This window comes from Ricinus communis, chromosome 3, assembly GCF_019578655.1.
Source record: "Ricinus communis isolate WT05 ecotype wild-type chromosome 3, ASM1957865v1, whole genome shotgun sequence".
Lineage (NCBI taxonomy): Eukaryota > Viridiplantae > Streptophyta > Magnoliopsida > Malpighiales > Euphorbiaceae > Ricinus > Ricinus communis.
In genome coordinates this window covers 28,236,906-28,245,778 of record NC_063258.1, presented here as the reverse complement: position 1 = coordinate 28,245,778, position 8,873 = coordinate 28,236,906, and the positions used below count along the sequence as shown (strand labels likewise).

The 8,873-nt window shown below is 38.2% G+C and overlaps 1 protein-coding gene across 1 annotated transcript; it reads left to right on the top strand.

Annotated features, from left to right (window-relative positions):
* Nucleotides 1–6,048: 6,048 nt before the first annotated feature.
* Nucleotides 6,049–8,384, top strand: LOC8272562 (5'-nucleotidase SurE). Its single transcript, XM_002514079.4, has 10 exons — nt 6,049–6,416; nt 6,515–6,612; nt 6,699–6,766; nt 6,870–6,913; nt 7,048–7,125; nt 7,216–7,369; nt 7,453–7,605; nt 7,691–7,801; nt 7,951–8,016; nt 8,108–8,384. Exons 1-10 carry the CDS (start codon nt 6,157–6,159, stop codon nt 8,198–8,200), a joined length of 1,125 nt encoding a protein of 374 aa, XP_002514125.1. The 5' UTR covers nt 6,049–6,156; the 3' UTR covers nt 8,201–8,384.
* Nucleotides 8,385–8,873: the final 489 nt, after the last annotated feature.

Below are 8,873 nucleotides of genomic sequence, written 5' to 3'. Positions count from 1 at the left end.
GCTATCTCCCACCGACGAACAACAATAGGGGCTGGAGGTAGTTTAGACAACACCCAAAGAGCCTACAGCCTCTCGCATGCCCGTGAGACAGCCCGAACACAAGGAGTGCCTCCCAGCGCCGAGAGGTGCAGCCATTGCCGAAGGCATGAGCATACTTAAAAGCGTTGCTGACTCCTCCACCCTCATCTTCGGCCGGTTCTCAACGAAAACGAGAGAGGAAAGAACGGGAGAAGGGAGAAGGAAGGAAGAGCAAGGTTCGGCGGAATGAGCAATGCATATAACCCTAGTGGTTATGATGCAGGGTGCTATACGGGTCGGGTTATGAGTGTTGGGTCTGATGTGCTTAACTTAAACTGATCCAACTCCAACATCCCGACCCGGCCCGGCCCATATGGAACAACCCAGTCCGACCCAGTTCAAGTGACCCGATCCGACCCGGTTCAGATGACTCGGTCCGACCCGGCTTAAGCGACCCGACCCGGTTCGACTCCTTCAATTGGACCGACCCGAATTCAACAGAAAAAAACCAAATCTCCCAGCTTATAGCTCAACTTCAGTCTCTTATTCAGCCTCAACAGACTCGTGGGACAGGTTTGGTATCGTAAAATTATTCTTTAAATAACATATCAAACTGGATAATTGATTCTGGAGCAACGGACCACATGACATGGGATGTAACAAAATTGCACGATTTTGTTCCTAATAATTCCAGTCATGTGACCGTTGCTAACGGAAATCAAGCTGAAATCTCTGGTTTTGGCTCCACCAACTTACTGCATAATGATATTCACAACATTCTTCTGTTACCGAACTTTAAATCCAATTTATTATCAGTTGGTAAGATTACACAAACTTTAAATTGCAATGTTATCTTCTCACCATCTACAGTCTTATTTCAGGATCGCATCACAGAGAAGACGATTGGTGAAGGTCGATTTGAGAATGGCCTTTATTATCTCTTTAATCCTCCCAACCAGTGTCTAGTCTCTACAAAACCTGTCAGTTCCGATTTTTTGATTCATCGGCGGTTTGGGCATCCGTCGGATCGAGTTTTAAACCAGCTTTTTTATTTAAACATCAACACTAGTTGTTGTGATGTCTGTCAATTCGCCAAACATACTAGATTACCATTTCCTGTATCTTCTACCACATCAAACAATATGTTCGATTTAATCCATTCTGATGTTTGGGGCCCTACCCCTGTTACTTCTTATAATCACTTTCGTTACTTTGTCACCTTTATTGATGACCACTCTCGGACCACTTGGGTTTATTTATTAAAAGGCAAAAATGAAGTTTTTTGCTTGCTTCCAAATTTTTTTCAATTTTATTCAAAATCAGTATAATGCCACCATTAAAATTTTTCGATCTGATAATGGCACTGAATATATAAATAAACATTTTTCGGATTTATTTTCCACTAAAGGAATTTTGCACCAAACTACCTATATTTATACTCCCGAGCAAAATGGAGTTTGTGAAAGGAAAAACCGCCACCTTCTTGAAGTCACCAGATCCTTGCTTTTTCAAAATAACATCCCTCATGTTTTTTGGTCGGATGCCCTCCTAACTGCCGCTTATCTCATTAATCGTATTCCTAGCCCAAAACTTAAAAACCTCAGTCCTTTAGAAATTTTCAAGGGCAGAAAAATAGAGCTAGAGCACATTAGAGTCTTTGGATGCACAGCCTTTGTTCATGTTAGACGTTCTCACAAACTAGATTCAAGCTCTGTCAAAACCGTGTTCTTAGGCTACTCTTCTGGAAAGAAGGAGTATAAGTGTTATGACCCGTGCACACACAGGACCTACATCTCTAGAGATGTGACTTTTGATGAATGCACACCTTATTTTACTAACTCTCACCCCACTCGTGGGACTTCAACTTTGTTATTTCCGGATAATTCTTTCTTTATTGATAGTTCAGTACTCTCTTCTCCATCGACCGAGGAGCCAGCTTCCGCAGCCAATCCTAATGCCACCTCTTCAGGAGGAGTCAGTCCTATTCCCGAGACCACTTCTTCAGGGGGAGTCAGTCCTATTCCCGAGGCAACTTCTTCAGGGGGAGATAGGTCTCAGGTTGAAGAAGTCGCCCCTCGAAGATCATCCAGGCCGATCCGACCATCGGTCCGACTAAGGGACTATGTGTCCCATAAGGTGACGTATCCCATCCAATATTTTATTAGTTATCACAGTGTATCCAACTCATATAAGCATGATGGAACGATTGAGCAATATAAGGCTTGGCTGGTAGCTAAAGGGTTTACCCAAACATATGGGGTGGACTATCAGGAAACCTTTGCCCTAGTAGCCAAAATGAGCACTGTTCGCATTTTATTATCTGTTGTTGTTAACTCAGGATGGAGCTTATTTCAAATGGATGTCAAAAACGCCTTTCTCTAAGGATCCCTCAAAGAAGAAGTCTACATGACTTTACCTCCAGGGTACAAGCCCTGAACTAATCAATCCTTGGTATGTAAATTGAAAAAGGCTATCTACAGATTGAAGCAATCCCCGAGAGCATGGTATGCCAAGCTAAGCCACTTCCTCTTAACAATTAATTTTATTAAATGTGCTTTTGACTCTTCCATGTTTGTTAAACACACTCACACATGCACTGTTATTATCTTTGTATATGTTGATGACATCATCATAACAGGTAACATTAATAATGAGATAGAAAAAGTCAAATGGAAACTAAAAAGGAAATTTGATATCAAGGACCTCGGACAACAGTCTTACTTCCTTGGAATAGAGATAGCCAAATCTTTTAAGGGTCTTTTTTTGTGCCAAAGAAAGTATGTTCTGGATCTCTTAAAGGAAACAGGAAAAATAGGGGCTAAACCTATAGATACACCAATGGAGACTAAAGCCAAACTCAATCTTGAAGATGGCAATCCTTTAGATGATATAAGGCACTATCAGTGCCTAGTAGGAAAGCTGATTTATCTCACTGTCACTAGACCGGATATCACTTATGCAGTAAATATGGTAAGCCAGTTTATGCATGCCCCTCGCACAAGTCACCTAGATGCCGTCGATAGGATCCTTAGGTACCTTAAGGGCATACCCGGCCAAGGTATTTGGATGAAGAACAATAATATGACTGATATAGTTGGTTTTTCTGATGCAGATTGGGCCGGAAGCTATGACAGAAAGTCAACTTCTGGTTTTTGTATTTTGTAGGAGGCAATCTAGTGACGTGGAAAAGCAAAAAACAAACTGTAACTGCAAGATTCAGTGCAGAAGCAGAGTACAGAGCAATGGCATCAAAAGCCAGCGAACTAATATGGATCAAGCAAGTTCTCGCAGACATGGGGATTAAATCCAAAGGATCAATGAAAATGTACTGCGACAACCAAGCTGCAAGACATATTGCTTCAAACCCTGTCTTCCACGAACGCGCCAAGCACATCGAAGTAGATTGTCACTTTATAAGGGAAAAGGTCCAGTCTGAAGAAATTAAAACCCCATTCGTCAGAAGCAATGAACAATTGGCAGATATTCTCACAAAAGCACTGAACAAAACCAGCCATAAAAATCTTCTCAGCAAGATGAGATCGGTTAACCTATTCGAACCTATCTTGAGGGAGAGTGTTGAAGAACATAAGCAAAACCCAGCAATCCAAAACCAACAGTCAAGAATTGGGGGACAAGGCCTCAGTTTCTGTCAACACAGGCCAGAAAGCTGACATTAGGAGCATCATTTCTTCCCTAAGGAAGAAAAGTCACTTCCACTAATTTCAGTATAGCAAGAATAACGTTAACATAGAGTTAGGACCTATAGATCATAGCAATAAGACCGTTAATCACAAAAATGTATATATATTGCTCATCATAAATCCTGTAAATCTCAGAATACATATTTGATCATCATCACAGATTAATACCAATTTCTTACAGTTTATTTTTCTACAGAGCTGCGAATGAATTTCCGGAGAAAAGAGCAAAACAGTTGCTTACTTGACTCTCGAGAAATTAAGACCCATCCGTTTGGCCCCACCTTGACTTGTAAATGAAAATGCAAGAGCAGAAGCTCAACACGCATTTGTTGGGAAATTAAAGAAGTTTGGGCTTGAACTCGAGATTATTGAATATCGCATAGTCTTTAGCTCTGGCAAGGGATCCAAAATTACAGCTCCATCTAATATCAATTGGATGTAGATTGAAACATGACTCCGCGACGATTAACTCTTTTTCTTTTAGTATATAAAAATAACAGAGACTGCAAATCCTTAATTAAAACCTTTAAAAATCAAAAACTCAGTTCATGAATATAAGAACTGAAAAATAGTTCTTTGAATAAAATCTTTATTACTGAATCTTAAATTAACAAAACTAAAGTTTTCTATTAAGATTTTTGAAACAAATTTAATACTGGATTGAATTGTTCATCACATCAGTAGAGAATATAATAAAATAAAATATGTTGCTAGAAATGCTCTAACAACTAATCTAACATACGTTAGTAATTATAAATTCCTTTCCTTTTTGATGAATAGAAGTTTGCTGTGTTCGAGTACCCTTTTCTTTTTGCTGCTTATTATGAAATTGACCTATGTATAGATTGAATCAACATATCAACCGACAAAAATAATTAATCTTTATATATTTATAAATATGATTTTGTTAGCATTGCTTACCCTTTTTTCCGTGGGATCTTATTATTCTTATAGCTCAAATCCTCAAAAAAGAGAGTGATAGATGTGCCAGATTTATCAAATACCTTTGGGGTTTAATTATGAGCCTTTTTCATTCGGCACTCCTTTAAATTAAGACATGGCTGTCTTTGATGCTTCAAGAAATCATATGATCCTTTATAGCTCAGATACAATCTTTTGGACAGTTACAGGTCTATGAATCTTTTGTGTTTTTCTTTTTAATTTGATACGAAAAAGATAAAATAAAAACCCTCTGCCATTTGAGTAACAAAAAAACAAAAGAGAAGTTGTACGCTGCTACTGTTAGTCTTGGATCTGATGAAAGCCAGAAGAGACATTCACATGTTAACGTTTGTCTCCAATTCAGGCAACCATAAATTAAAATCAGCATCTACTGTTGCCTCTGCTACTCATTTCACTTGTACCACACTCTTCTTCCATATTTTTTATTTTTCTTTCAGACTTTACTATGATACTAGCTACCACTGATAATAATTCATACCCAATAAATGCCACTCTGAAAAGAGCTATTTTTGATATTTTCGTCAAGCCAACGCATTCAATTTGAACAAAAGCATCGAGAAAAGGTCGCGAAATCTGACAACTGAGGGGCCAATCTTTTTCTCCAATACAAGGGTCCATATCCCTGTCATTGAATTTTTACCCAAAGCTTAACAGCTATGGAGTCCCTCAAAACATTGGTTACTGATTATTAACAATATCCCTTATCAAAAAGCTAAAACAAAAGAAAAGGGTGCAAAAGTCATATACATGTATAATGAATAATTCAAACCGATTTGAATTTTGAACCTTCATTCTTGCCACTAATTTATAACCTAGGATCTAGCTTTTAGTAAAGCAAAATAAGAAAAATAGACGTGAAACAGGGAAAAGAGTTCAAAATTTTCTGGCAGAAACATCAACACTCAACTCCCATGAATGAATTTTAGATTGCTTTTCAATTAACGCGGCAGTGCTTGTCCCTACTCCTTGAGTAGAGATGACCTTCAGCTCCATGTGACCCTTTGTTCAATCATGTCTAATCCTTGCCCAACCTCATGTGATCATTATTCCCTCCTCTTTTTTTTTTTTTTTTTTTCCTTCGAAAATCAGAATTAAATTGAAACAAATGCCATGCTTAGTTGTAATTGAGGAATCAATAGATTTATTAGCTAAAATAATTTTATAATAACTGCTTAAATAATTATTTTCTCAGAGCATCCATCACTTTAATTAGCTGCGTTATTATTTTATGAATATTTTTTATTAATTATTACAATATTATATTATTTTTATAATGAATCATTTTTCTTAAAAAAAAACCTGTATTACTTTTTGAGAGATATGTCACATACTGAAATGTGCAATGAGCTCCATAATAATATAAGTGTGGTAACTCAAAGATTCAGTAACTTTTAACTGCACCGGCATTCTTATATATAACAACACCAATATATTTCTCTAAGCCAACACCAATCAAGTTCGAGAAAACAGGCAAATGACAACCTCCATCAAGAACAACTTTCTGCCTCCTGCTCTCATCTCAAATCTACAGCAAGTTTTGATTGCCAGAAACGACGTCGAAGGCAGCGGCCCAGTGAGCAGTCCCCAGAGCAATGTATCATGCGATGAAGATTGTGACAAGGATATCATTCTTGTTACAAACGGAGAAGGAATTGATTCTCCTGGCCTTACCTCTCTTGTCGAAGCTCTCGTTGCCGATGGCCGTTTCAGTGTTCACGTCTGTGCTCCTCAAATGTACAATTTCTTTTTCTTTTTCCCGCCTTTATCAGCTTTCTGTTTGGTTGTTGAGTAAAAAATTTTCACTTTTGAATTGACATGTTTGTTTGGTGCAGGGATAGATCCGTATCAGGTCACTCAGTGACACTTGGAGAGACTCTTGCTGCTTCTTCGGTTGATATTACAGGCGTTAAAGCTGCATATGAAGTTTCGGGTAATCCTCTATTTTCGTTCCATTTCTTTTTAAGATTTTAGTTTAGAAAAATTATATCTTTTTTACTTGCCTTTTCCTATTATCAGGAAATCCTGCGGATTGTGTTTCTTTAGCGTTATCTGGTGCATTGTTTTCCTGGTCTAAGCCTGTTTTGGTATAAACTTCCTTTTGATCTTATTTATTAACAAACGATCTTAATTCTGAGCGTTAGTTAATTTATGCTTTTTCTGCTTGCTAATATTTATTTCCTAATACAGGCGATCAGTGGAATAAACAGAGGATCAAGTTGCGGACACAACATGTAAGTAATTTTCTATATATTTCCACCTACAGCCTTTCCTCTGTTTGATCTTCAACACATTGATGAACATTTCACTGTTTTTCTTTTAGCTAGAATAAGATCGTCAAATTTTATTAACTGCTTGTGACTTATAGGTACTACTCAGGTGCTGCTGCGGCTGCTAGAGAGGCACTGATTTGTGGTGTACCGTCTGTGTGCATATCACTGAACTGGTTATTGCATTTTCCCTCTCTTATTTCCCTTTCCATTTTATTTTATTCTTTTTGCAAAATTGGGTTGTTTGTTCAATTTAGACATTTCAGGAAGAATGGGGTAAGCTCCGAAAATGATTTGAAGGATGCAGCCAGTGTTTGTTTGCCATTAATCTACGCTGCTACAAGAGACATCAAGAAGGAGAGTTTTCCCGAAGCTTGCTTGTTGAACATAGAGATCCCCACTTGTCCCATTGCAAACAAGGTCAGGCCAATCTCTACAGGCTCCATTAATTATCAATTGAATACAGTTCTTTGACTTGTTTCGTTTCTGATGGAGCTTGACAGGGCTTTAAAGTTACCAGGCAGAGTCTATGGAGATCCTCTTTGAGCTGGCAATCAGTATCAGTAAACAGACATCCTTCTGCTGGTCATTTTATGTCCAACCAGCAAAGCCTTGGTATCAAGCTTGCGCAACTCAGCCGAGATGCCTCCGCAGCTGTAAGAATAAATTGAAGAAAAAAAAAATTAACTTGGTTTCTTTTACAGATCTTTTAATTTGATTTGCTCATTTCTGTTTTTGCAGGGTGCAGCTCGCCGCCTGAACTCACAGAGGAAGAACGTGGAGGTAGAATCTGTTGGGATTGCAGGAAAAGTTAATGCCCCACAAACTGTAAAGAAATACTTCCGTCTAGAGGTATGTAACAAAAAGTTTTGCTGGGTAAACCTAAGCAGAGTAAAAGGATCTTAGATCTCCAATTTTTGCTCCATATTTACCGTATGCCAAAATTATATGCATTAATTTTGTAAATAATCAGCAATCAATTGTTTCATATAAATGTGCAGTTCTCAGAAAAGGAGCAGAAGAGTGCTGAGGAGGATCTAGACATTAGAGCACTTGAAGATGGATTTGTGAGTCGGAATATTTTGTAAGAACATACACATATTTTCGTCAATCTCCTGCCTTTGATGCTAATTTTCCTGCTTTCTTTTTGGCTGGTAGGTTGCGGTGACTCCCTTTTCCTTGACTGTCCAACCAGAAATCTCAGCTTTGATGTCCAACTGGATTGCAGCTGCGCTTGCTGGCAAGCAATAAAGCCACCTCTGCGAGGCAGCACTGGATATTAATTGTGTATGCTAGAGAATGCCAATCAGATTATTATATTGTTTGAAATTCAATTAGATGTCAATGGTATGGAAGTATGTTTTTGGATGGACCCAACTGGCGCTAACTATTAGTCTACCTGCTTAGCCAAATCTTATGGAGAACAAATTATGAATGACTGCTTATTGATGTTTTAATCAGTGGAGCTAGCTCTAAGCATAGCCGCAAATGGGGTTAAGAGAACCATGTCCAGCTTGCCTCACTTTGAGCAACCTCGATGGTAGTTGTAGCCTTGCAGTCTTGCCTCAATCTACAGTCTCCAATGACTAATGAGAGTGGTCTTTCACAAAATAAACTCGAATCAATTCCAAGAAGAAACAATCCCGATTCAGGTTTCCTTGCTCAACCAAAACCTGATAACAACGACCTAACCTGCAGCTACAAACAAGAACAAGGAATTCTGAATTCAATTAATCTGCTTGCTACTTTGTTTCACTTAATCTTTCAAACCACTTTTTATGACCTGAAAATCTAATGTCTCCCATTTTTTCACTATAATGAGATTATGAAGTATGAGAAATAAAACTAATTTCAAGAAAGGGTTTGCTAGTTTAATTCATTATAATAATCTCGTCAAATTTGGCGTGACGGTAAGTTACTTATG

Bases quoted from the DNA above. Each gene is read 5' to 3' on its own strand.
- LOC8272562 (XM_002514079.4), top strand. From the start codon at position 6,157: ATGACAACCTCCATCAAGAACAACTTTCTGCCTCCTGCTCTCATCTCA. The intron at 6,417-6,514 runs GTACAATTTCTT...TGTTTGGTGCAG, and splicing joins CACGTCTGTGCTCCTCAAAT to GGATAGATCCGTATCAGGTC. The intron at 6,767-6,869 runs GTATAAACTTCC...TTCCTAATACAG, and splicing joins CCTGGTCTAAGCCTGTTTTG to GCGATCAGTGGAATAAACAG.